The following is a 27,750-nucleotide window of genomic DNA, read 5'->3' as shown; positions in this document are numbered from 1 at the left end:
GAATGGAAAGAGCAGTTTGTTTCACAGGAGCATGGTAATCGTGTGGTTCACTATTAAGGATGCTGCTGGAGAATCTATCACAGCCACTTATCACCCTCACACAGCCACGTATTACCCTCACACAGTCACGTAGCTAACTTCAGTCCACCCTGTCAGCTGCTCCGTTAAAAAATCAACGCCGTTTCCAAAAAGGACTTGATTGCACACTTTTTACAAAAGTTAGGACCACATTGAACTTCCAAAAAAAGGTAGGACCCAATTGAACATTTGCCCCCTTTCGAGGGACCAAAAGAGGTATTAAACCAAAAAAGAACAATGATACACATAGACCTTAATTTTGTTACACATATACACATTTATTTTCTTTTATCATATCATATTACCTTAGCTGGAAACTTATTTTTTTTCTCTAATTGTATAGTAAGTATTGTTTTGAGGGAAAATATTTATAATTACTATTGTTATTTAAGTTAATTTATTGCAAAACTATGGCTTTCTATGGCAACTCTTCCTAATTAATAAAATAAGAGTTTAACTTACGTATATGGCTGGTGTAATTGATGAGAATATTAATCAATCATAAATCATGCTAATAAAATCTTTAAGTTGGATCGAGTGAGAAATTTTAAAATTTTGAGAATTTGGTGATGTTTGTAATTGGTACTGTTTTAATTTAAGTTTATAAATTTCAAATTTTTCTTTGTATGAATCAATTCAAACCTTTTTAATTTAAATTTCTTAATTTAGACACGGTAATTTAATTTCCAGTGTATATAAAAAATAAAAAACTAAATACAAATTTAAGAAGTTAATTTTAGTGACAACTTTTACTTTTAAATATATAATTTTTGAGGAGTAAAAACAAAAATATCGTAAAAAAAAATACTTAGATGTCAGAGAAAAAGAGCAACAATAATTTAAAATTCTTATATTTGTGAAATTTACAATTAAATAATTAAAATACTCTTATAATTTTATATTTTTAATTTTTTTTACCTAAATAACATATTTCGTCATCAAATACTTTAAATTTCTAAAATATTGAATAATCCTTTAAAAAATACTTCATCCGAATACAGTATTAAAGTAATTATTATAAAAATCATCAAATTTATGAATATATTTAAATTGAACTCATGTAACCTCATGTAAAACAAAAAGAGTTCAGCTTTTATTGCTACCTAACTTCGTTTTTGATCCGTGAAGTTTTTTGGCCGACCTCCACTTGGTAACTTATATATTTTTTAAAATTACTAAACGTACATTTATGCTGTCAAAGAATAGCAGACATTTCAGCTATTAGGTAAGCAATTTTTCGTAATTTTCCCGTAGTTATTATTTGTAGAGTTGTAAAATAAAAATGAGATGCATGGGGGCAAAAGTTTGACAGACCAAAGAGAAGGCGCATAAGTTCTGTTTGGGATATAAATATGATCTTATAATTGACCCTCAACCGTTTAGCTTACTCTCCCAAAAACATAACGAACAGGTACACGTGTGAAGTCCAGAAATGGATATCTATATCCTACATTCGAACCTCAAAACTGTTAAGCTTACCGTCCCTCTCTAATCCCGTCTTCTTCAACCTCCCAAAAAAAATTAATAAAGACATGTAAACTCAAAAAATTTCCCTCCCCGTCATGTGGAGAGGGGTGCAATGGATTCATCAAATAAACTAGGTGAACTCATTGCTAGATCAAAGGCAGGGAGAATATACTAAGGCCATGAGATATGTCTTGATGTCAACTTTGACTCAACAAAATCTCCCAATAAATTAGAATAGAGTACGTGTAGAATCAATTCAGATTCTTCTCCTTCTAAAGGTTCTCCTTGTAAAGGGATGTATTGAAGGTCAGATAACAGATGTAAATGGTAGTCCCTAAACAATAAAGACATCAACTGCACAAACTTGAGTGAGTTATTTGCCGATGAGCTTATTGTAGGCAAATAAACCAGAGCCCACAAAACCCAGAAGTTGCCCCACTACATTCCACTGCAACAAAAACGCATATGAACAAGAAAAATACCTCGAATGATAAAAAATCAGTCGGGACAAGAGTACTCACAAAATCAAATGGTAGCCCACCAAAAATTATCCAGCCAAAGCTAATAGTGAATAGATCCTGGACATTTATATATTCAGAATATTTAGAGTCCGTGCATAAAATTCAAATACAGTCTTTAATTATTGCAATAATCTAAAATGAATGTAAGGACTGTAGAAATGAGTTTACACCACAATATATACCTTAATCCAATTAAAATGAAGATATTGTGGTAAGTTTTAAGTAGGCAGCGTTAGGTAAACATATTCTATCTTTGTTGTATTCTAAAATAAAAAACAAAGCACAATGTTGTGTTGAGAAGTGGCATATTTTTATTCAATAAAAAGGAGAGCAACCAAAGATAAAATCCTACTCTAGCACTATGTCTTAATTAAAGGTTTCCAATGTCAATCAAAGATCATTACTATGACCCATCAATCAGAAACAACTGTTCTGCACTAATATGCTAAGTTATGTTTCTTTTTCATCAATTGTTTAATGAACATTTATAATTCAAATATATCCTCTCTGATGAATACGAGAGCCAAATTCATATTTAAATACCCCTCACTATTCAGAGAGTACAGTTTGAATTGCTTCACAACCAAGCGCACCCCCATCCTCTTAACACGAACCAACGTCCATAAGCAATTAATAGTTCCTTATACTTGCTCCCTCTCTCTCTCTCATTCCACACCAAAAAGTACTAGTAGATTTCCCCAGTTTCCAAGTTTTAATAGGCAAGAAGTGCACCAACGCACCTCTGTTTCTACCCTAACATTGGTCAAATTTTTAATTTACCAGAAAATATTGACTCCACCCACTTAGTCCTTGCAAAAATCAATGCAGTAATTAGGTACTATGATGACACCATAAAATAGAACGCTTATACATTATCAGTGCCAATCTGGAACAATACAAAACACATTTATGGCAACACCGCTAACGACTGAACAAACCTTCAGATTACCACATATTGTCTGAGTCAGAGCTGAATTGAGAGTTGTGTTCAGAAAAATACTGTAATTCAGGAAGAAAGCAAGTATGCAGGAAAAAAGTAAAACAACCTGCACCCAAAACACATAAAAACACAGCTTGTCAAATATAAATATTAAGAGGAATCTTGATTTAAAACTTGAACCAGATTGCTATAACCCATTCAGCAGTTGTTTCTCTATGATCAAACGTTATGGACATTTAAATTGATGGAAACAAAATACTTTGGTCACGCAGTTAAAATGAGCCAAAATGCTCCAGCAGATTGCTACAAAATACCATCAAATTGTCAACAGAATAGCCATGTGGAACACATGATAGAAATCAGACTAGGTCTGTTTGCACTTTTTCAAGTATACTTTACTACCTAAGTATATAACCCTCTTTCCAACAAAATGAGACAGAAAATAGCTCAAGCTATAAAAATGCAGAAGAGGGAAGAAGAAATTTGATTATATGATTAATTCTAGACAACTTGAAGGATAGAAAAAAGTATATTTTGGCAAATAACTCAATACTGCTAATTAGTAAATGGAGAAAGCCCGAGCATAACATACAATAAAACCAGGTGAAAAAAGGTATGGAAAGTTGAGTGTCATCTTCAAGTCACCCCGTACTAACGTCCAAATAACCAAAAAGGGCCCACATATGATACCTATATCACAAGAAAAAAATATTTCAAGTCACAGAGATGTTAAAAGAAAACCAAGCGTGATTTCTTTTACCAGGAAAATAAAAGTTTGATAGGCCATTTTATACAATCGATCAGCTTACCATTGCACCACATAAGGCCAAAGCTATTAAGGCCACTAGTTTTTCCTGAAAAAAGACACAATGCAAAAAAAATAAGAAACAGCAGTCCAACTACACGGACAAAGGTATAGAACTTCCAGTTTCTGAACGAGAGACAGGATAGGAATACAACCAACACGGGCTATCATTGCAAGATATATAGCTGTACTGATGTTTGACAGGAAAACAATGGCATAGCCATAGGCATCAAAGGAGAAATCCCGTGCTCCCGCAATAAATGCACCGAAGACAATCAAGCCAACACTGATAACAACCTTACAAATTTCAGTTAAATGAAGGAATCAGGGAGATGCTCAATCAAAGAACAATTTTGAAATTTAACTTCATTGAGTTATAATGGAAAAAGGGAGAGATATACAAATAAACAGATAACCATTTATTTTTCTTTTGAGTAAAGACTCAGTTTGGGCCTCCAAAGAAACATGAGTCATTACAAAACATCAGTACCTAAAAAGTTTTAGCCACCAAATTAATCCTTCAGATTCTTTTTTCGCTGCTTTAGTCCTCAAAATATTGTCACTAAATTAGTCTCCCAATGCCCTTTCTTGCAAAAGGCTATTGGGCTTAGGTATCGACAATGCACAATGCACAATGCACGAGCCTAACCACTTGGTTGTAGAGTGTCAAATTCTATGTTAGGATAAGCTATTAGGAGAAGAGACATGAATGGTTTATTATATTTCTAGGACTGTGGAACATTTTCCACTCTACCTAAATTATACATTCATCATGCCTCACCAAATTTCACATGCATTAAATCATCAAAGATTTATTTGAGCACAATACGGATCTGTAATTCTGTATGTCATATCATGCAATTGGAAAAGGGTAATCTACCTGAAAGTGACAGAAGATGTGTACCTATTCCCCATCAGCATATATTCTACAAGCATTGTAAATACCACTGTGGTCCTCCTAAGGGTGGTGTACATTGGAACATTTACTCCACGAACAGACTCCATGGTGACTAACTTTTGAACAGAAGTGAATGAAAAAATAAAAAACAGAAAAAATTACAATAGAAATTTTTTCCTACAAATAAAAGGAAGGGCATACCATGTAAAGTAAATATGCTCCTGCTAGAGGAAGAGTGTGCTTCAAAGTCCTCAGTGGCACAAACTTCTTCGAGTTATCTGCTGTAATAACTGATTCGCCTGCTATGAGAGAAATCATCCTCCAGCGCCTCAATACATAAAGAAAACAACATGAACATACCATCTGCAGTGGTAAGAAGCATAGAATTATGTTTAAAAGTATGAAAAAGGTCTAATGGAGATCCAGGATGATTTTATTTGTATTCAAGTTGCAGGGCCAGAGTGGTCAACCAAGGTATAGAAACCACACACTTTCCTACATATTTTACATTTAATATATCATTTCTATATCAAATGTGTGAAATGTAGCTTTTGCATTATTTCTTTAACTAACTTGGATAAACCTTAATTTAAGAACTTCAACTACTGTACGGATTTTGTTTGATTGCAAGAAACCTAAGTTTCAGTTGAGAAAGAAGCTCAGAAGCATGGATAGAGCAAAACAGAGGAAGATATGAACAATAGCAGACTGGGAAAAATAGTGAGAGTCAATAAATAAAGCGAAAATGAGAGCTTAGTGTAGCACAGTCAATTTATAGATTAAACCTCCATTTTAATCTCCTAAATGGGAAGGGAGGACAAATTTTTGTTTTCAAAAAAATATTCTCTAGTTTGATAAATTTTTAAGATTAAAGAAATAAAATGATAAATTAGTATACACTTAGAGTTTAATTACTATGTACTGTCAATAGATAAATAGTCATCATATGGTATCTAAGGTAGTTATTGTAAAATTTAACAAATTATTATTCATGACTGTCCATGAATAGATGATAGTGAAAGAATCCTTTACACTCAGTGCATATACTATTTACCCATAAATTAGTTTAATTTTCATGCAGTGGAAAAAAATTAAATACAGCAAACAATCAAGAATAATCATAAATATGACATTTAAAGTACTTATTAAAAAAATTACAAACTAATCTTTCATGGCAAGTTATGATTGGATTATAGCCATTGAAAATTTGCGACTGGAAGTCAATGCACGATAATTTGTGATTGTATTATGGTGTAAAAACCTTTACATCATTTGTGCATTCAATTTAAATTCTAAATGTGTCCCCCCTCTTCCCTTTTCCCTCCAAACATACCCTAAAGCCACATGAGTCATCATTTTGGTCCTCCAAAGAACTTTGACATAAATTTTATCCCTTAATCATGGAAAGTGGCATCAAGGTGAAAGTTTAACCTAATTTACATGTCCCGTAGATTGATTCTCAATCACTGAGAAATTAAGGACTGTAACACGAGAATAATTAGCCAAGCTTTCTTGTAGTCAGAAGATGAGGAAAAAGATATTTTTTTTTATCAATTGTATTCTTGGTTTTAAGAACAATTGAGAACAAAGTTATTTTAGTTACACTTTCAAGCAAGTGATGCCACAAATTAAATTACAATGTTTTTCCCTGAAGAAAAGTGTCAAGCTCTGTCACACAGCTTCCTAAAACCAAGAAAAACCAAATAAATCCTTCAAACTGTTACTCTTTCATCTAAGTTCTTAAAATATACGTTAACGTTATCACTTCAAATCACATGTTGCATGTAAAAGAGATTGACTGATTGATTGCAGTTCCGAGGACTTTCTTTCCATTTTCTCAGCACCTAACAGTTTCAGGACCAAACAGGTGATTTGCCCTTACATCAAATATATTATGAACCTGATCATAGTCCAATTCCAACCATTTGATTTCAACCTTTGGCAAACAAAGGAGTCCCAGACATTTTCCTCCCCCGACATTCTAGTCCAGTTCATAATTTCCTATTGTTCAGAGTGGAGAGAACTATAATTTTAATCCAAATAATAATAATGAAAATTAAAATGCAGAACAACCTGAAGAAGCGTGACGATACTCGAAGACGGGAAGTCATAGGAGGAAAGAACAGCTTTATTGAACAGTATCAAGAGCACTACAAGGCAACAAAAACCTGAGATTAGCAAGTACTTAATCAAAATGTAAAAGCACGCGGAAATTTTTGCGATTAGTTAAATAATTGGAGAATTAAAAGAATACAAAATGCACCAAAAGCTGAATAATAAGAGTGAGCTGAACCTGCACATGACATGTAAGAGATGGCAGCGTAAATCCTTCGTCCTCGGAAGGTCTTACTATCGCTCTTCAAAAGCCTCTCTCTGTCTTCTTCGTTGGGAGGATCGGATACCGGAAGCATCAGATTCTCCGCCGAATAGGACGGTTTTAGAGGCATTCCGCAATTCTCAAACCTCGATATCTGAGTTTCGCGATTCGGAACTAGCGATTAGGAACTAAACTCGGTTCCTCCACTTCTCATATGGCGCTGCCGAAACCCGCCGGCGTCTCTCTCTTCTCCGATTCAGATTCAAGATACCGATTGGTAAAAGGGAGATGAGAAATTATTTCTTAGCACAATATTTTATAAACTTTTTAAATTAGGGAAAATAATAAGAACGAAGGGCGAATTGTGAGACGAAGAGAGAAATAGATGAACAAACATGTTGAAAAATAATCTTAAAAAGGAATGTCCACTCTCTTTTAAATATTTTTATCTTTTTAAGTTAAATTACTACACTACCTTGTCTAATTTCTAATTTTGATTATATTTTTAAAACAAGCCGTATCTTATTACATGTAAAATTAACTTGATTTTTTACTACATACTCAAACAGTTTTTTACTACACTATCAGTAAATACAGAGACACGGTTGAATGTTTTTAGACTAAGTCTCTTTTCAAATTTAGCAGGAATATATATAAAAGTTTTTATATATAGTGTTTTTTTCCCTAGGAAAATGTGTGAGAAACAGCTTTAAAATTTAAAAGTTGTCTTACTACCTTTTATTTGGAAGGACTTCTCTGTTTACTCTGAATTTTCAGCAGCTATATTAACAAGAGAGCTCCAAAAGAATGCAGATTTTGTAGCAGTTTAATAGGACAACACGTAAAAGAAAGATCAGAAATGTCTTCACTTTGTTTCCTCTAGAAAGAAAGTTGTCCTGGATTTTTATGAGAAATTCAAGCAGGTAATCATGATTTGCACGTATATAATAATTATGGTTTGCAATAAAGAGTTTGATTTAACATTACCATAGTCAATGTTCCTGACAACAATCAACAAGGATTTCCATGCATGCTTTGGCTATTGTGCTTTCACATTATCAGTTCAATTCAATTTCTTAAACATCTAGTTGCTTGGTTCAGCAGTTGAAGGCATATCGAATATATGCAACTCACAAAATGAATCTGAGAGGCTATTGCCTATATTTATTTGCTCCATGCCATTATTAATTATCCATGCTTCACGCACTAAAAAAAATGAAAGAGATTAATAACTATTATAATTAAAGAATTCAAACCAAATGGAATGAGGTAACTCGTTTTGAAAGTATGAGTTACTTACTTAAACGAAGAATAAGTGCTTCCCATAAGACCAAAGTTTTGTTGTCCTTTAGTCGAAGACAAAGTTAGGCACAACAAAATTTGGTTTGGGAACTCAAAAAAACATAGTGATAATGTGTCGATGCACATCGTTTCCTTGAAGTGGGCCATCGAATAAACTTTAGAACAGAATCTTTTCGCCTTCCAGATTCGAGAGGGACATCGAATCCATCGGTTCACATTGCTACTCTGTTAAAATCAATTTTATATTTCCAAACTTTATTTCACCTATCAAGAAGAGGATAGCTTTTAATTTTAACCAGATAATACAAAATTCATTTTAAAGCAACCAAAAGTATATAATATTTGCATTCCCAAATTTCGTAAATATTTATTACTTTTAATTTCTTAAATATTACATAAAATTAAAAAACCTGAACATGTAATAAAAGCTTCATAATATAACTTACCAATGACCATTAAAAATAGAAAAATGAAGTTAGGAAAACTTCTAAAAATGTAAGATGTTCGAAAGGTGGGTGAGTTCATGCTCTTTAATATCTGGAATTGAAAATGAAATGTCTTATATAAAATTGAGTGAGAAATATTTAAAATATGAAGTTAAATTATAAACTTAAATTTGTAAATATTTTTGGAAGTGGAGTTACATTACAAAGACTCTAAAATAAAGTTAAATTAGAAATGTTAAAAATCTAGAGATAAGATGAAGAGTTTTAAGGATCAACAGTCCAATGTTAGAATTCAAAAAGTAATTAAGTTGACAAGTTATCATATACAAATAAATTTTAACAAAAGAATGCAATAATTTTAAAAAAAAAATTAAATGAAAAAAATACAAAATACAAGATTTTGAATATTTTAAAACGAACTTATTCAATTATTTAGTTTATATTCAATTCATGATTATGTTTTTTAGTATAAAATTAGTTAATAGTATTTTACTACGAGAATACTTTTTTTTTCACCGTTAAAATTATGTTATAAATACAGATAAAAACTAACATATAAAACAATATAAGTATTCTGTCCATCTAAAGTTTGTGTAATTTTTTTTTTTACTTTTTATCTAACTCGTTTTTCCCTTAAATAAATTAAGCCTAATTGCACCCATATGACGCACTCCAACGGAAACTTTCGAAAAGATTTTTCCATAAAAATATAAATGTTTCCATATATTGCTTCAAAGATTACATCATAAATACACCCAAACGAGGAGGTGTCCTACTCTAGTAGATAAATATTCACTGTTTCATTATCGAACATGATATATATTTTGATATTCAATATTTTTTTACACAGTACCCTTCGTTATAAAAAGTGTTAATTAAAGTAGAAAATTATCACTAATTTTGATTATAAATTTAAAATCCTGATTAGAGGGTAAAAGTTGAGTTAGGTTTTATATTTTTAGGAATTAATTGTTAGAATAACACACAATCATTGCATACTATTCTATGTGTTTTTTTTTTCTTTTATAAATACAAAATTTTATTATTTTATGATAGTTTTGAGTGTAGAGTCTTGGTTATAATATTCCAACTTTTAAATCGTATGGACGGATACATCTTAAAGAAATATCATTATCACAATAAAACTTCAAATTCACAATAAATGCAATCAGTTATCTTTTTACTTTATCTATGTGTTTATACGTTTCGAAATAGACTTTTAATTAAAATTAAAAAAAAACTTATATAAATGTGATAAATGTGTTCAAATCAAAGCAACAATTCAGTTTGAAAATAAATAAGGGAGAGTGAAAATGATCCTGTTATGATCATTTGAAAACATACAGTCCTATGGTATGTTGAGTATTTTATTCTTATAATAGATGTAAAATGAAATGAATGTAAAGATGTTTGAGAGAATTACTGTAATCGTTATCCTGAAAAGTAAGATTGAGGAGAGACAAAGGTGGGAGTTGTGAAGAGCGATGGTTACCCAAGTGTTGGATATGGTGAGTTGTAGAGAGTGGGAGCAGTAATCAATGCCAGGTAAAGGGCAAGCAAGGAATTAGACCTATCATATTTATAGGGTCCTACTACTTCAACTTTGCAACCTTCACCGCACCACAACCAGATACAACCTCTTCCACTGCTCGTGCAGTCTTCACTGAATACCATAATCTCCCATTTCCCTTGCACCATCACGTGGCCTTCACTACCTCTTAACCTGGCTGGACCAGCACTCCATTTTCCTCTATTCATAGCCCTACACTACCATTCTCTTTTCGACCATATACCTAACCATGCTACATACCTTTCTCCACCACTATTTTCAAACATAATCTAAAACAAACTATTCTTTACGACACTAACATGGTACCAGGTACCTAAGGGATTAATTAATTACTAATCAACCAATTAATTAAAAGATCAAACCAAGGTGAAGCGTATGTGCATCAGTGGAAATAGGTAAGTTCTGAGTTCTTCTAAAATCATGATACGTTTGACGGACATCAACCGACACATTGGACTTATTAGCAAACAATATCAACAGGTGCATGAACTGCTAAACATTTTTTATTTTGTTTGGAAGCTACCTCTTCCGTAATCACAAATCGTATTTTTCGTTTGCTACATGAGTTTGATACAAGTTCAACATCATTAATCAGAATCCGAGGGAGGCGACACAAAATTTGACACACGATGTTAGGCTATAAAGAGATTCCACTGGAAAAAGAAAAAGAAAACCAATCGTATCATAAACAAATACAAGTTGTTCCGTTTTGATAAATAATATAAAATTATATCACATTATATTATGTTATATATATCTATCTCTGCATTCTTTCTGCTTATCTGTCTGTGTCTCATTTATCTTGAAATGGATATCAACACATCGTGTTTCCAAGATTAGATTCCAGTTGATGAACCTAATCTCTAATCTTTTCAGAATGATCATCTTCACCCGATTACGGTTTTAACGAATGCGATAGTTTCCTAAAACATTAATACATGATTATTATTATACTAAGTATATAATAATTAACCAAAGCAATGAAAAAACTTCTAGAGAGAGAATATATATGTGTAGTGGGGACACATGTAGGAAAATTGAGACAACTAAAAGAAAGCGGGTAAAGTGGTTGTGGCACGTTGGTGCTCTCATTCCTCAACTAGCTTATAATGCTGCTTCACTTTTAGCCGACCCACCTTCCATGTTGTCTTTAACTATCCTTCTTCCATAAGACAGTGGTCCTTTTCATTCTTATGCCTCACTCACACATGCACACAAGAACATACACACACATAAATATATATATATATATATATATATATATATATATATATATATATATATATATATATACTTATTGCAAGTCTCAAAGGTCTAATAATAATCTCAATAACTTTTGAGAAGGCTAGGAGTGATCTATATCTAACTTTGAGAATAGCCCATATAAATGTTCGACTGTGCCCGTTGCATATATCCTAGGTAGCTTCTTCGTTATACCACGTGCATATGGAACTTCAGTTAGGTCTTGCTCTCCCCACTCACAACTCCGCCGAGGAATTCAAGCTCAGCAAGTCCAAACAAATAGTGAGTTCAGAGTTATGGAGACCCAGTTGCGGTTCTGAAAGTGGAAAGCATGTCAAACACAAGCGCAACTTTGAAGAGTCCTTTGAACGTTTTCTGAAACCTTTCCCTTTACTAGTATGGAGTGGGCAGCCAAATGAAGAAGATGACCGTAGTCAAAAAGTGAGAAGAAACATTCACACACCCAACGAGTAAGTTCTGTTTCTTTCTATTTCCAGCTTTTCTTACCCTTCTAAAAGTAGCTTCCCCAAGTAGAAATTAACATTTGGATCATATATACACACCTCTCGGTAAAAGACAACACTCAGATACAGTTCTATAAATATGTGTTGTTCTTCTATCAAAATTGGACTTAGTTGACCTTTAGTATATTTGTATTATACATATTATCAAGATAAAACTTCAATTGATCATAGAATAATTGCACTGTTTTGTTCTCAGTACAGGAGAATTAAACTTTCTAAAAATGAGAAGCTATATATATGTCTTACTTTTACTTTTATCATGTATACACAGGAACCGTAGTGAAGAAAACCATTTGGTGGGGTGGCCACCAGTTAAGTCATGGAGGAGGAAAGAACTTCATCAGCATCAACCTGCAAGAGGCCAAATCAGGAACGATAGGATTCAAGCTAACGGGAATCAAAGTAGAGGACCAAACTCTTTATATGTCAAAGTTAACATGGAAGGGGTAACCATAGGAAGGAAAATCAATCTGAGGCTTTTCAACTCGTATAAAACACTTACAAACGCCTTGATCAACATGTTTGCTAAATGTAAGTGAATAGTTCTGCATTTTTTTCTTAGTGTGTACAGTGGATTTTGTTTTTGATTTTGTCCATACACTTTATATTTATGCAGACCAAAAATTGGAGGAGGCTGGAGAAAGTTACACACTCACCTTTCGAAACGAGCAAGGAGATTGGCTGCAAGTAGGACATGTTCCATGGCAGTAAGTGTATATTTTACATATAGATTGATTATTTGGATAAAAAAAGTGAGAGTTTGGGAATATTATGATGTTAAGGTATCTAAAGAACAACAGCACTTTGTCGATTTGCAGATCATTTATTGATACAGTGCGGCGTTTGGTGCTACTGAAGAATGGAAGTGAAACTATTTGATAGAGTTTATAATTTTGCTATGATGCTGTTTATGGTGCTCCCTTCGGGGAAAAAGTATTTGCTTTGAAAAGGTTGTAGAGAGCAAAAGCCTCAATATATATGAAAAGTTGGATTTCAAGTAACTGCTTCAACTTTAATTCTTTAATAATAACTTTGTGTCGTTTCAGTCACAAGTAACCTGATCGCACTTTCACATTTTCTGAGTGATCCTTTGTATCAGTAGAAATATTGCATTATAGTAAGGTAGCAGAAGTATTTATCAAGAAGTTGGTATCCAAAGGCATTCCTCTGCTGCCAGTAGTAACAGCAGTGAGACATGTGTTGCAGTTGTCTTACCTAGTTTGTGATTCCACAACCTTGTTCTTCCCATACAAATTACTGTAACTCACTGCACACTTTTCTTTGTGATCAAGGATTGTCTTCAACACAGTAAATTGGTTATGTCTTGTTTTGTTCACTTGATATTTTTGGTGAAATGCTTTCAATTTAGTAACATTAATTGTTTAAATTTTAGTAAGAGTTACAATTATTTATATGTAATCAGTTATACCTTTAGTATTTTACTCCATTTTTATTTAAATGCTAGACACGTATCCTTTCTGGTCACAATTAAACTAACAAAGTTGTTTATTCTTGTACTACTTTTCAAGTCACAAAAGATGCCAGTTTCGCACAAAATCTTGAAATGATTGACAATAATCTAAAAATTACAATATTAAAGTGGAAATAATTGAAAAACTAATAAGGAACCATTTATGGGTATGTAATTTGCATAAGTTTAATTGTAGTGAAATTGTAATATCTTGTTTAAACCTTTTTTTTTCTTAAGGAGTTGGTAAATTATTTTTTCATTTCACGTACTTCTACTTCATGATACTCGTTTTCTTTCGTCTTCTACAGAAAGATGGAGTTTTTGCATAAGATTATTTGACACTCAAATTAGTATTTTGGTTAAAGATTCTAATTAAAATTGAATTATTGCAAAAAGTGAACTTGAATGGGTCTCTTGAGTCTATTGGCCCATGAACCCAATGACCAACTTATATGTGACAAACGACAATTATTTTTGGTTAAATTACCTAATGCGATAATGTCTTCCCGAAACAAGCATATGTATTAGTAGGTGGCGCGGCACCCTGTTCTAGTGAGGAGTATGCTTATTAGATAATCAGTGTAGTCTTTGGTTCACGAAACATAATATTCACTATTCGATCATTGGTATCCACTGTATGTAACATTAAACTTACTCCTTTATAAATACAATATGTGATATCATAAATAGTCCATCCATAACAAAGTGTTCGGTGATCATCCTACTTGCTACAACCTAGTAGTGTAGATACCCAATAAATAGTATCCTATATTAGTGTGTTAGATAACTATTTTGAGACTATAATTGATAGGGCCGAATGTTCGACTACGAACAATACACTTTTCTTTCTTAAGAAACAAAGTATGATATTTTACTTTTATACATGCAGTTGTTTTGTCTATTATTGGTTCCCCTTTTTCGTTTGTCCATTAAATTAAACTGAGTAATGGCAGCCTTAAAATCACCACAAATTTAGTTCCAACAATTTTTTCTCTGATATGTCACGCCATTGAATATAATTGTCATTGAAGTGTAGATACCTAACTTCACATCCACTTTGACTACAGTGGTTGTGGTTGATTAGAGTGTTTTCAGATAAAACAATTCTATTATTTATTTTATCTCTCTGAAATGTCTTACTCCCTTTGACTCCATCGTTCTCAAAAAAAACTGAAATCTTTTCAGTTCAAATAAAAAGCTAAAAAAGGAAAGAAGAAAAATTAATATAAATTACTTAACACGGTGAAAGTCTTTTCACTATGTTTTCTTAGTTTCTGTTGACATTTGAAAATTGGTTGAATTCAATTTGTTTTGATTAATAAAAAACTTGGAAATAAATATATCATCAAAAATTAAAAAGTCGATCGATCACGGTGGGACTCGAACCCACAATCTCCCGCTCCGGAGGCGAGCGCCTTATCCATTAGGCCACGCGACCTTTTCATGCTGTATTTCAACATCAAAATGTATTTTATATATTATTTAGATTAAGATGAGTTATCCACATCTACATGTAAAGATGTGAGTGGTTGTTCATCATTGCCCAGCGACCTAACTTGATGACTATTAGATTAAGACTTGATGTTTTGTTTGATAAAAGAGGTCAATATTTTATATGCATAAAGGGGTTAAGATTTAATATTTTAAGTAACTTTCAACCTATGGGCAAGTGTTGAGCTAAATAGATACAACATCCGCTTAAAGGCTCATTAAAAAAATAATTTTTAAGAGTTTACTATAAAAATAAAACTTTTAGCACACAGTTTTAAGATATTAATTAAAACCTTCAGCAAATAATAATAAATAGAAAATAGTGAGAATCAAATTCAATAAACAGAATACCTGAAAAAAAAAAAGGATTGGTTGATTGTTTCCACTTTCTATCCTTTGGTCACATGGATCTCCAACGGATACGAAGTCGTTGTTGAAAAAGAAACAGAAATTCAAAGTCTAGATTTTAATAACTGTTGTTGAATCAATTTTAACTCCAACGACCAAAGAAATGGTTTAAAGAGTCAAAATAGAATTCAATAGAAAGCATGAGTTGGATTAGTATTCAACAGCTAATTACTCGTTCAGAATCAGCTGTGATCTAGATGCACATAATTAAAAACATTTTTTCCATCGTTTTTTAGCTGGCAAGTGAACACTGCTACCTGTATTCTTTATAATATTTATAGTTTTAAAATTTTCTACTAAACATTATTGATTTTAACGGATATGCTGTAGTTAACAAGTATTATTTGCCTCATTCATTATATAACTTGACTTTTTTATCCCAATGGACAAACTTATGAGCACTAAATGAAGCACAAGTTTAATTTCAGAGGAAGCGGTTAGTTACATCTTTAATTATCACCTTATTATAGTTGATTATTCCAAGAATAATAATTTGCATGAATAAAGATTATATATATTCTTACAGTAATTCGATTCGATTGGTTCTGGTTCACTATGAATTTACTTAGTGAGTTAACCTAATCCGTTTTATTTATCAACGAACAAAAAAATTGAATTTAGTCTGACTCACCACACATTGGTAGGTTAAACGGTTGACTCAATCATTCACTTAATTACAATTTTTTTTATAATTCAAATAAAATGATGCTAAATTTTAAAGACAATTCAAAACAAAAAGAACCAAACAATTTAAATATAATCGAAAAATAAAACTTCTAAATGAATTAATTTTATATATTTTTATTTATTTATAGTATTAGAGTCTTAAATAAATAAATTCATAATATATTTTTCTTTTTCTTCGTTACAACAAAACAAAAATATATAAATAATAATATTAAAATATAAATTAATAAAATAATTAAATTAAATTAGAAATCAAGTGACTCACCTTGATTCACCACCCGGAGGAATTGAATTATAAACCAGATTAAAAGTTGATCTGTATTAAAAAATACATTATTTTAAACCCGATCTAATATGAGTACATTGATGGACCGGATTCACTGTCATATTTTTAAGCACTATTCATGTGATTTTTTATTATTATAATTATTGTTATTTAAGTAAAAAATAATGAAAATGGAAGTGAGAGACAGTAGAATAAAAGGAAAAGGAATGAAATGGAAAATAAGGAGAAAAAGGCAAACACAGGAGACAAATGCTAACATTGGTTGCTTGGGATGAATCCAAGGCATTTCAGATTTCAACATCCCACCGACGACTTGCTAGTTGTACTTCAGGAAGTGGAACCCACCTCATCACAGCAGCAATGGGGCTCCACGTGTTCACATCGCAACGGCAATATAAAAAACAAAATGGGTATGAAGAAGGAGGAAAGCTGTCCACGTCACCGTAAGCCGTACGCGTCGCAGAGAATCCCTACCCTTCCTGCAGATACAGAGAGTTTGGGTAGGCGGTAGCTATTGGTATTAGAGTTTACAAGAACAGACTTTTGTATTTCTCTTCTCTTCTCTGTTTCTCTCTCTCATCGCAGATCTGAGAGTCTCACAGATCACAGGGTTCCACGGAGTTCACGCATTTGGACCCTTTTATTCTCCGCTGCTATTCACCCGAACGCCACGCTCCAATAATCTAGCTCCGAATCCCTCCAATCGGATCCCTCTACCCGATTTCACGCGGATCTAGGTGCTCAGGTAAGTCCTGAGGATTTATCAATTCAAACTGAACGGATTTCTGGTTTTCCAAAATTTGTTGATTAATTCAGCGAGGGTTTAGTGTGTGAGTGAGTAAGGTTGGGGTTTGCGATGGCTCCCACGACGATCCGGAAGGCGATTGGGGTGGTGAAGGACCAGACCAGCATAGGGATTGCGAAGGTCGCCAGCAACATGGCGCCGGAGATGGAAGTCGCGGTTGTCAAGGCCACCAGCCACGATGACGACCCCGCCAGCGAGAAGTACGTCAGGGAGATCTTGAACCTCATGTCGCACTCGCGGGGCTACGTCCACGCATGCGTCTCCGCGGTGTCCAAGCGTTTGGGGAAGACGCGCGACTGGATTGTGGCGCTCAAGGCGCTCATGCTCGTACACCGGCTCATGAACGAGGGTCCCCCTCTGTTCCAGGAGGAGATCCTTTACGCCACCCGCAGAGGAACACGGCTCCTCAATATGTCTGATTTTAGAGACGAGGCTCACTCCAGCTCCTGGGATCACTCGGCTTTTGTGAGGACCTATGCCATGTATCTTGACCAGAGGCTTGAGTTGATGCTGTTTGATAGAAAAAGCACCGCCGCCGGTGCCGGTGGTGGTAGTGTTGGCGGCGGCGGTGGTGCTGATGATAGGTTTGGCGGAAGGGACAATTTCCGGTCGCCGCCGTATGACTACGGTGGTGGGGAGTATAGAGGGGAAGGTAGCTATGGGTATGATAATGGGATGAGGAGGACGAGGTCTTTTGGGGACATGAGTGAATCGGTGGGCAGGGGAGATGAGAGGAGTGTTGTGAGTGTGACTCCTTTGAGGGATATGACCCCGGAGAGGGTTTTTGGTAAGATGGGCCATTTGCAGAGGTTGTTGGATCGGTTTCTGGCTTGTAGGCCTACTGGGTTGGCGAAGAATAGTAGGATGGTCTTGATTGCTTTGTATCCGGTGGTTAAGGAGAGTTTTCAGTTGTATGCTGATATATGTGAGGTTTTGGCTGTGTTGCTTGACAAGTTCTTTGATATGGAGTATGCCGATTGCGTGAAGGCTTTTGATGCTTATGCCAGTGCGGCTAAGCAGATTGATGAGCTTGTTACTTTTTATAATTGGTGTAAGAATACTGGTGTGGCTAGGTCCTCGGAGTACCCTGAGGTTCAGAGGATTACCAGCAAGTTGCTTGAGACGTTGGAGGAGTTTGTGAGGGATAGGGCTAAGAGGCCGAAGAGTCCCGAGAGGAAAGAGGAGGCTCCACCTGTAGAAAAGGTAGAGGAGGAGCCGGCACCAGATATGAACGAAATCAAGGCATTGCCTCCTCCGGAGAATTATACCCCTCCTCCTCCACCTGAGCCGGAGCCTAAGCCCCAGCCGCAGGTTACAGAGGATTTGGTGAATCTGAGAGATGATACAGTCACTGCAGATGACCAGGGGAATAAGTTTGCTTTGGCACTGTTTGCTGGTGCGCCTGCCAATAATGCAAATGGATCATGGGAAGCATTCCCTTCAAATGGACAACCAGAAGTGACTTCAGCCTGGCAAACCCCAGCTGCAGAGCCAGGGAAAGCTGATTGGGAATTGGCATTGGTAGAGACCGCAAGCAATTTGTCGAAGCAGAAGGCAGCTTTAGGTGGTGGTTTGGATCCTCTGTTGTTGACTGGCATGTATGATCAAGGAATGGTCAGGCAGCATGTCAGCACTACCCAATTGAGTGGGGGGAGTGCAAGCAGTGTGGCATTGCCAGGACCGGGAAAGACTACAACCCCTGTTTTGGCTCTCCCTGCGCCAGATGGATCTGTGCAGCCAGTTAATCAGGATCCATTTGCTGCATCCTTGAGCATTCCACCCCCGTCCTATGTCCAAATGGCTGATATGGAGAAGAAGCAGCATTTGCTTGTGCAGGAGCAGCAGGTGTGGCATCAGTATGCAAGGGATGGGATGCAAGGCCAGTCTAGTTTGGCCAAACTGAGTGGCCCTGGATACTATGCCGGAGGCCCCATGCCCATGATGCCTTATGGAATGCCCCCAGTCAATGGAATGGGGCCTCCAGCCGGGTATTATCAAACTCCTTACTGATATCCCTTTCCTTTTTTGTGTCACATATCTATAGGTTGTTTCGTTTATTTTTTACTATGACATAGTGTTTTCCTTGTTTCAAATGATGTCATCTTATTCTTGAGATCTGCACATTAGTACTGCGAGGATGCCAAGGGGACTGAGTTAAAAGGGACAAATTCGTGTTGGGTTTTGATGCCTGGGAGATGTGTACCTCATTTGTGATGTCTCTCTGTATTTTGTAATACTAGCATTTTCTTCTCGATTTTGTACTTTTTGCTCCTTAAAAAAACAAACGATTAACTACTGTAAATTTTTATTGAATGCTGGTGCTGATGATCTTGATTGGTTATACCAAATAATGTTTCATCCTGTAGGAACCTGCCTTGACGGCCTATTCTTAAACTTTATCGGAGGTACTCCGGAAGTAGTTGTTCTTTTATAGTGGTGTTAGGGTTAGATATCTTAGTAAGTTCCTTGGTTTGATATATTAGGGAATAGATTTTCAACCTCTGCACATTTTTTGTTTTCTTCTTACCTTTGGTCACCTAATTTAACTGCTTCACCATTGATATTTTCTATGTACCATAATTAGATGTCAAGTAACATCGATATGGTTGTCCCATACTCTTCATTTCCTATCGTTCATACCTCTTCCGTTTGAATTTTGAAACTATTTCTTTTAGATCTTTGGTTGAAAATTGTCTAAATGGCGAGAGAAGACAGACAGACCGTCTGTCACTGTAAGCTGTAGTTGTTTCTCTCTTCAAGCTTTGCGGTTGGTATGGGAAAAGTTTTGCTGCTGTGAGTTTGTTAGCTGGTTGCGTTGTGGCCTGTTGGAGCTTTTCTTTCCTTTGTATAGTTTGTCAGCTTGTGTACTGATGCAGAGTTATTGTAATATCTTCATTCAATTATCCGTTGATATTTTATCGGACAGTGAAATTTTAAATAATGCGAGTTATATGACAACCTATGATTCTATAATTTTCTAAAATAGCACCTTTAGTAACAGTATCAGCTTGCTTGCTGCAGTCGATATGATGGTGACTGTTAAATGAGTTTGTTCTTGAACTATAGATAATGGGTAAACAGCAAAGACATGTTCGACCTTAGGAAAGTTGTTTATGATTTTTTGTATGTTTCAATTACTTGATTACTTGATTAATAAGTTCGTCGATAATTGTTAAACTTATTTTAGAAAGTCACAATATGCTTTCTGCGTGGAATTTCCAAATTACTTTAGACGAAACTTGCGAAAGAGGATTTTGTTTTAATCAATCATTTCAAGATTTTTACGAACACAACAAAGTTCTATTAATTTTTCTTGATATTATTGTTTGTATTAACATGAATTGTAGGTGGTAACGAACCCGGTCTCATGATCTGGTTCATTTAATTAACTTTTATAGGCGGAGTGAATGGAGATATTCAACTGAGTTACTTTTTTTTTTATGGGCTAAAAAAATTCGAAGTTTTGGATTTCTGTTTTATTTTGGTATGAAAATAAGTTATGTTTTAAGACTCAATATTTTAAGATAGAAATAATCTATAAAAGTAAATGCATTTCTTTGATAAATTGTTTTAGAATAAAAAATAAATTAGAGGAAGTAAATGAAATGAAACGATTAAAAGAATCAGTTGGATTGGATAGCCGCTGACGAGCTTAAAATGGTTTTGTGATTTTATATTTCAATTCATTTTCCCGGTCAACTGCCAATGCGTACATACATATTTAGAGATTATATTTTGGTTATACTAACAATTGTAATTTTGATACCAGATTATTTTTAATTATTGATATTTTTAAAAGTATTAGATTGAAGAAAGTTACTAAAATATATAGAATGAGGATAACTTGAAACGGTTTAGTTTGTTTTGGTGGATAAAAAAGTAGTTTGTGGTAGAATATTGAGAATATTTAATTGAAGTAGTGGGAGTAAATAAAAGTGAGAAGTTGAGTTTGAAAAGTACGTGCCAAAAGAAAAGTAAAATTTGAGAGAATGACGGAAAGGTTGTTTATAGTTTTGTTGTGATAGAACTTTATCGACTTGTCCGTCTATTTTGTTTTTTGTTTGTCGCATTTCCCAATTAGATAAACATTCATATTTGATATTATACTTTATTATTATTTTTATTTTTTTATGATTATTTTATCTTTATATTATTTTTATAATATATCAAATGGATATAAAAATATGTTCAGTGTATCATTAGTTTTTATAAAAATAGGTCTGACTCTGTATAGAAATAGGCCTTAGGAGGAAGGTGAACCAAAAAAAGCTATATATTTTTACGACAGACGTAGGATTCTCGTGCATCCACCTTTTCGAATGTGTTCCTTTACAAATATACCCCTAAAATACATCTCCTTCAATTATGAATTATGATGATTTTGAAACTCAACGTGACGTGATATCAGTTGCCAAACACTACATATTAAATATGTTGAAGCCCAACTAACGAAGAAAAACCAAAGGAATGGGATTTTTTTTTGGTGGATTTCATAAATTGGCCTTAGAAATGGAAAGATTATAACAGATTTCAGGTTATTTGTCGGTATTTTTATACTATAATTTTGAAAATATATTTTAAAATAATTTTAACATATATTAAAATTAGTATCTTTTAATATATTTTAAAAATATAACAAAAAAATAACACTGAAAATTCAATAAAAAAATGTATCAGAACTTGGTCATAACTTTTATTTTCTACGTTAATTTCTGGAAAAGCATTATATTTGTGGCCAAATAAGAGATGTTTGGTATGTCTTTTTAGGAAGGATCGTACCTTAGCCTTAGAAACTTACCTGCTAGAATAAAATATTAACATATTAAGTAAGGAACAGAGGAATTAAAGTAAAACCATACTTTGTGGGCATTACTAAATAAGCATAACTCTCGTAATGCTTTGAGAATAATTTGAAATGAAGCATCTTTTTATAGGATATTCTTTTTTCAGTACTAATAATATTGGAGGAGTACGAGGTCATGTACATTCCAATTTCACTTCTCTCTTCTTTCATCACTCTTCAAATAAATTCTCTTTTATAACTAACTATACTTGTTTCACCTGCCTTCCAATCATTTTATTATGTAAAAAGCCTACTTTTTGTGTTTTATCCAATTTCATAAAAGATTTTTTCTTTTTTCTTTGTTAAATTTCGAAATTTCATAAAAGTTTTTCCATTTTTTAATCAAATTTTAAAATCTAATAAAGGTTTTTTTATTTCTTTTATTGAATTCCGAAATTTAATGAAAACTTTTTTTATGTGAAATTTTGAAATGTGATAAAAGATTTTTTTATCAGTGAAATTCAATAAATAATTTTTCATTTTTCGTTAGATTTTGAAATTTGACGGAGTCTTTTCTTTATTAGATTTTGAAACGGACTAAAATGTTTGAAAGTGCATAATGAAACAACCTTTAACTATTATAAGATTTCTTGTATTTTCTTAACTATTAATGTAGCTAATGACCATATAGTCAGTCATATGACCGATCAAACAGTCGTTCCCCAAAAAGTTCTTTTTATGATTGCAAGTTTAGGAAAGATAATCAAACAATCACTTCAAAAAAATATTAACCAATCTTAAAAATTCTAAATAATTTAAGACAATGACTATCATCAATTTAACCGTAATTAAATAATTAATAATTAAAAATTTATTTCAAAATATATAAATATAAAAAGATTAAAAAATAAATAATTACGTTTAATACATCATTAATGTTTTAATAGTTTGAATGATTATTTTATTTTATTTTTAACATAACTTAGAGTTTTGTTTGTTCTTTATACGTGCTTCTACTGCATTCATTTCCATTCCCATTTCCGAATGCTAGACTGTTGTTTTTATTCTTCATCTTCGTTTTGGTTGCAATAGTAATACAAGAACATATTAATAATCATTAATGATTGAATTTTCTTACTTTATTTTTTCTATGTTTGCATATTATATTGTGTTTATTAATTTTAATCCTTATTGTACAGTTTCTGTCTTCTCTCTATGATTAAATACTTTGATTTCATACTATTTTTTAATATAAAACAAATTGAAAGGGTAGCATTCATATATTTGGATAACTAATGGCTATAAAAATGAAGAAAAAAAAGGTGAAAAATATAAGGAACAAAAATAAACATGTGAAGAATAGAATAGAAATAAAGGATAAATATAGTAAAAATTAATTTGTTGAGATTTTTAATTTATTATTAAGTTTTGTTGGCTATTTTACCCATTTATTTACACTTATAATAAGAAGAAAATGGAACTTGCATAATTGAGTGTGAAAAGCCAAAACCAACTAATTATTTTGTATTTTAATCAATATAATTAATTATATTGTCATCCATAAGATTTTTCATGCGTTTTCTTTTATGCTTTGTATGGAAAAAAAAGTTAAGCATTCCACTCTTTTAAGAAAATAATTCTTCAAATTTCTACACTCTCAAACTTCCAACTTCAACTCTCTTCCTTCTTCTTTTTTATGTGCTAACAAAAAAAGGGATAGCATTGAGTATCTAATAATAGGATGATCAAGTTGAATAGATTAAAAAAAACAAGAGTCCAAAACAGTTATATTTTATCTTTTATTTTTTAGAAGTAAATTATACAAATACTTTTTAAATTTTCTTAAAATTAACTATTTAAACATTAAAACAATCTCAAAATAAAACATTTCAATAATAGTATTCGAAATAAATTACTTTTTGACAGTCTGTGGCGTAGAATGAAATTACGATATTCATTGTAGAAATTTTCTATTTTTTAATATCAATTAAGTATGAATATAAATATAAAATAAAATTTCATTGTTCTTCTAATACCAAAACTGATGAACATGAAAAAATATTATAACTTTAAAGTAACTTGTGAGTACGATTTAGTTCATTTTACATTTGATTTGTAAAAGATGGATTGATTATGGATACAAAATTTTGTTCTATTAATATTTAGTTTATCAATTTGCGAGTCAATCAATATAAATACAATCTTTAAAAATTATACAAATATTATAAAATAGTTTTTACTATATATTTGTACAGGTGGTCCACGAAATATGATTTTAAATTTTGTGTGATTTTAAGTATGATGTCTAATCAAATTTACTAATAAATTTTATTTATTAGGAATACTTAATAAGTAAAATTTATTAGGTTATAATTATGATATGTTAATCATAAGCTAATATATGTAAATATAAGATTGAGGTAAGTTTTACTATTGGATCATAATTATAACTATGTTAATTATAGATTTATTTTGAAACTTATAAATATAAGTTTGAGATAAAAAATAGAAAATAATATTTATTATGAATTTAAAATTTTAATATTACGCCATTATATCATTCACTTAGTACAGTAGTACCTTTGACATATCTGAATGATACAGATAATTTAAGTATCAAAACATATAAGAGTTAAACTAAGTACACACAATTCAACTAAAAAGAAAAGTATAAAGGAGTGATTGACAAGATTATTGACTAGCACTGAATATACTAAAATTAAACTTTTTATAAAATAAAAAAAAAACAAATTTATTGTCTAAACTATAAAAGAAAATTATAAATATTAATCAATATTAAATATGGGAAGACCGTCCCAATTCTCGTACATATTCCGAATTTATGGATGAATCTTTTATTGCCCTTAAGAGAAGAGACGTTTACACTTATTTTTGTTTTTTTATTGTCTTTTCTTAAACAGTGTTATACCAGTGATACAACACTAATGTATTTGTTTTCGGGGTCACCGACAGTGAGAAGAGGATAAAAGGTGAACAGTGAAGACAAAAGTGTTTTTTTTTTTTTTTTTTTTTAATTTGTTTTGGAAGTGGAGAAGTAATTAAGAAAGAAGAAATAAGAAAAAGCAAAAGACAGAGTACAGTGTAGAAGTTGAGTTACCCTTACCCACTAACATCACACAAAATTCACATTTTATAGTTTGTCTCTTTTCATGAAACAAACAGAGGACTCTGTTTTTCTCTAATCACCACCATGCCCCGTTCAGCTCCCAAACCTTACGATTGCGTCAAAAGAACATGGCACAGTCAAATACACCAACCCGTTCGAGGAACTCTCATTCAAGAAATTTTCAGGTCATTTTCTTCTCCCTCTCACACTTCTTCTTCCTCTAATTTCTCACCTTCACTATCTTTTTTTCTTTTGTAGGGTTGTCAACGAGATACATACCTCTTCCACTAAGAAGAAGAAAGACTATCAAGAGAAGCTTCCCGTTGTTGTCCTCAAGGCAGAGGAAATTATTTACTCCAAAGCCAATTCCGAGGTAACCAAACCGACCTTGTTCCCTTTTAAAAAGGGAAACACAGAAATTATTTGAGGGTTATTTATTTTTTGAGAAAAACATCTTACGAGGATGAAAGCTTGTCTGGTGTTGAATCGATAGTGGTCGTAATAATAATTGGAATTATTTTCTTGGGCAGGTGGAATATATGGACCTTGCAACTCTTTTGGACAGAACCAATGCTGCCATTGATACAATAATTCGATGTGATGAGCACACACAAACTGGAGAGTATCTGCGACCTTGCATCGAAGGTATTTTTTACTATAATCAACTCTCACATCAAATAAAAAAAAAGTCCAAGGTTTCAACTTTTGTTCATCACCTTTTAAATAAAAAGGGAATAGATGTGGGGAGAGAGAAGAGAAGATTTTCCACAAGGGTTTATCTCTTTTCTTTTAGCACCAAAGGGAGGAAGTGCACTTGTGAAGTACTGTAAATTTAGGCAGTGTAAAGGATTTTTTTCTTAACACTTTTTGGGTTCGAATGAAGTTAGAAGGAATTTTTAGGCAAGAAAATAAGTGAAAGAAACACTCTTGCCTTGTTTGTTTGGTTGGTTTATCTCCAATTCTATGATCATAACCAAGATTGTAAATTTAAAATTGAAATAGGTTTATATGACTTTTAGGACTAAGCAATATGTTTGGAAAGCCATGTCCTTTAACGGATTTTTACCATTCCAATGTAAAAAGTAGAAACCGTGGAATAGGTTCTTCCACTTGACAAATATGCAAACACATGTTTGTTTGAAAGGGGTTTTGTCATTTTCCAAATTTTGTTTTAGCAATAGTGGCAATAGTTGGATGTTTAAATGAAGTTGTGAACGTATCATTGTTGTTCTTTCTATGTATGTACTTTCTCTCATTCCTAAAATCTATCAACAAATATTTTTTTACATTAGCTATTATTAACGCAAGTTATTCTTGGACTTGCTCATATCTAAAATGCTCTAATCGGTGGTAATTGTTGCACACACGTGTTATGTGTACTTTTCCTTCTTCCATTGTTGTTATTATTATGGTTCAGCTGCTCTGAGTTTGGGATGCTCTCTGACAAAAGCTTCAAGGAGTCAGCCCAACAACCAACGTTGTTACCTAAATCGCAACACTGAAGAGGTTCGCAATCTCTTCCATGATCTCTCAACAAAATCGCAATATGTGTCTGAGCATGTAGCTTCAACCAGTAAAAAACAGTGCGTGGAACATCAAGCACCACCAAATTTGTTTTCAGTTTATCCTTTGTACTATGGTAATAACATTCAACTGGACGAGTCTCGACATGGGTTCAACGTGTCACATGTATCTGTTTCTCACACCGGTGGATCTACCCCTGTTGTTGGTGCTGAAAGTCCCCTAGCCCATAACTTCAACTCTTCAAGTGGGGGCTCCCAATCATTCATTTTCAATGGGGATTTTGAGAATCCATGCACAAACAAGTGTGATCTATCATTGAGGTTAGGACCATCTAGTAGTGTACCATACCCTAGTTTTGAAAATGGTCACATTCGGGAAACTGAAGTGAAAAGCAGGTTTAATTGTTGGAAACCCTTATAAAGGGGAAAAAAGTATGTAGCTTCAAGGGCATAGAGTGCAACCAATGGCAGTACAACAACCGACGTGGGTTTTAAGGTTTGTTTTCCGCTTTAGATTGGGTGTGTACTAACTTTGAGAAACCGTGGTCTCTCTGTAGACTAGATTTGTTTGTTAAAATTAATGCAAACTATCGTTTTATCATATTATAATATTGGAATTTGTATTTCTAAGTATCGGTCTTTTATTGAGTTGCTAAAATATCGGTTGAATGGTATTTTGACGAGTCTCGAAATATTCAGAGAACATAATCAACGGGTACCAGATATCGAATATATTTGAATGTTGAAATCTATAGTTAAACGAATGAGTGGAACCACCTTGTGAAAATGTATGGTTTAGATGTAGACACGAGTATTGGTGAAAAGACACAAATGAATCATTGTGTTTTTACATGAATGGTATGTTCCCTTTTTATCCATTTTCCATCACATTATTTAAACAAAGGGTTAGGTAGTGTAAATTTAGTTGGTATTGGGGTGGTTCATAGCAAACTTGATAATTGACACTTGCCTGTTGAAATATGAACTGGATGCTAAAATAATAATTCATGAATAAGACAAACTTCAATCAAGTCTATAAAGTTACATTTTGGGATAGCT

At 32.9% G+C, this 27,750-nt stretch overlaps 4 protein-coding genes and 1 non-coding gene across 10 annotated transcripts; 3 read left to right on the top strand and 2 right to left on the bottom strand.

Annotated features, from left to right (window-relative positions):
• Positions 1–1,398: 1,398 nt before the first annotated feature.
• Positions 1,399–7,432, bottom strand: LOC124822822 (Nucleotide/sugar transporter family protein). 5 transcript variants are annotated; one of them, XM_047294893.2, is made up of 10 exons: positions 7,003–7,431; positions 6,783–6,859; positions 4,911–5,072; positions 4,692–4,825; positions 3,967–4,097; positions 3,816–3,860; positions 3,599–3,696; positions 3,005–3,112; positions 2,067–2,123; positions 1,399–1,993 (listed from the first exon to the last, which is right to left on the bottom strand). In XM_047294893.2, exons 1-10 carry the CDS (start codon positions 7,154–7,156, stop codon positions 1,919–1,921), a joined length of 1,041 nt encoding a protein of 346 aa, XP_047150849.1. In that variant the 5' UTR covers positions 7,157–7,431; the 3' UTR covers positions 1,399–1,918. The 5 variants fall into 5 exon arrangements, with proteins under 5 accessions (XP_047150849.1, XP_047150848.1, XP_047150847.1 ...); XM_047294892.2 differs by having other exon boundaries at positions 1,399–2,123; positions 4,716–4,825; positions 7,003–7,432; XM_047294891.2 differs by having other exon boundaries at positions 1,399–2,123.
• A 4,225-nt stretch (positions 7,433–11,657) lies between these two features.
• Positions 11,658–13,446, top strand: IAA29 (indole-3-acetic acid inducible 29). 2 transcript variants are annotated; one of them, XM_047294888.2, is made up of 4 exons: positions 11,658–12,056; positions 12,382–12,641; positions 12,727–12,817; positions 12,929–13,446. In XM_047294888.2, the coding sequence occupies exons 1-4, from the start codon at positions 11,791–11,793 to the stop codon at positions 12,987–12,989; spliced, it is 678 nt and encodes a 225-aa protein (XP_047150844.1). In that variant the 5' UTR covers positions 11,658–11,790; the 3' UTR covers positions 12,990–13,446. The 2 variants fall into 2 exon arrangements, with proteins under 2 accessions (XP_047150844.1, XP_087964147.1); XM_088108021.1 differs by having other exon boundaries at positions 12,911–13,446.
• A 1,500-nt stretch (positions 13,447–14,946) lies between these two features.
• On the bottom strand, positions 14,947–15,019 carry TRNAR-CCG (transfer RNA arginine (anticodon CCG)). The gene has a single exon. It is a non-coding gene; the product is annotated as a tRNA-Arg (tRNA).
• A 1,919-nt stretch (positions 15,020–16,938) lies between these two features.
• LOC124822819 (ENTH/ANTH/VHS superfamily protein) lies at positions 16,939–19,571 on the top strand. The gene is made up of 2 exons (XM_047294889.2): positions 16,939–17,198; positions 17,281–19,571. The coding sequence occupies exon 2, from the start codon at positions 17,310–17,312 to the stop codon at positions 19,266–19,268; it is 1,959 nt and encodes a 652-aa protein (XP_047150845.1). The 5' UTR covers positions 16,939–17,198; positions 17,281–17,309; the 3' UTR covers positions 19,269–19,571.
• A 5,575-nt stretch (positions 19,572–25,146) lies between these two features.
• Positions 25,147–27,321, top strand: LOC124822823 (histone acetyltransferase). Its single transcript, XM_088107135.1, has 4 exons — positions 25,147–25,353; positions 25,427–25,541; positions 25,699–25,813; positions 26,586–27,321. The coding sequence occupies exons 1-4, from the start codon at positions 25,253–25,255 to the stop codon at positions 27,110–27,112; spliced, it is 858 nt and encodes a 285-aa protein (XP_087963261.1). The 5' UTR covers positions 25,147–25,252; the 3' UTR covers positions 27,113–27,321.
• Positions 27,322–27,750: the final 429 nt, after the last annotated feature.

This window comes from Vigna umbellata, chromosome 2 (assembly GCF_029865625.1).
Source record: "Vigna umbellata cultivar VRB3 chromosome 2, Vumbellata_1.0, whole genome shotgun sequence".
NCBI classification, from domain to species: Eukaryota; Viridiplantae; Streptophyta; class Magnoliopsida; order Fabales; family Fabaceae; genus Vigna; species Vigna umbellata.
Note: the sequence above shows the minus strand (reverse complement) of the source record. Positions and strands in the feature narration are given on the sequence as shown.

Bases quoted from the DNA above. Each gene is read 5' to 3' on its own strand.
- LOC124822819 (XM_047294889.2), top strand. From the start codon at position 17,310: ATGGCTCCCACGACGATCCGGAAGGCGATTGGGGTGGTGAAGGACCAG.
- LOC124822823 (XM_088107135.1), top strand. From the start codon at position 25,253: ATGCCCCGTTCAGCTCCCAAACCTTACGATTGCGTCAAAAGAACATGG. The intron at 25,354-25,426 runs GTCATTTTCTTC...TTTCTTTTGTAG, and splicing joins CTCATTCAAGAAATTTTCAG to GGTTGTCAACGAGATACATA. The intron at 25,542-25,698 runs GTAACCAAACCG...TTTCTTGGGCAG, and splicing joins ACTCCAAAGCCAATTCCGAG to GTGGAATATATGGACCTTGC.
- LOC124822822 (XM_047294891.2), bottom strand. From the start codon at position 7,156: ATGCCTCTAAAACCGTCCTATTCGGCGGAGAATCTGATGCTTCCGGTA. The intron at 4,098-4,691 runs GTAGATTACCCT...GGTTGTTATCAG, and splicing joins ACATCTTCTGTCACTTTCAG to TGTTGGCTTGATTGTCTTCG. The intron at 3,113-3,598 runs GTATGTTATGCT...TTTTGGGTGCAG, and splicing joins TTTTTTCACCTGGTTTTATT to GTTGTTTTACTTTTTTCCTG.
- IAA29 (XM_088108021.1), top strand. From the start codon at position 11,791: ATGGAACTTCAGTTAGGTCTTGCTCTCCCCACTCACAACTCCGCCGAG. The intron at 12,642-12,726 runs GTAAGTGAATAG...ATATTTATGCAG, and splicing joins GATCAACATGTTTGCTAAAT to ACCAAAAATTGGAGGAGGCT. The intron at 12,818-12,910 runs GTAAGTGTATAT...AAAGAACAACAG, and splicing joins GTAGGACATGTTCCATGGCA to CACTTTGTCGATTTGCAGAT.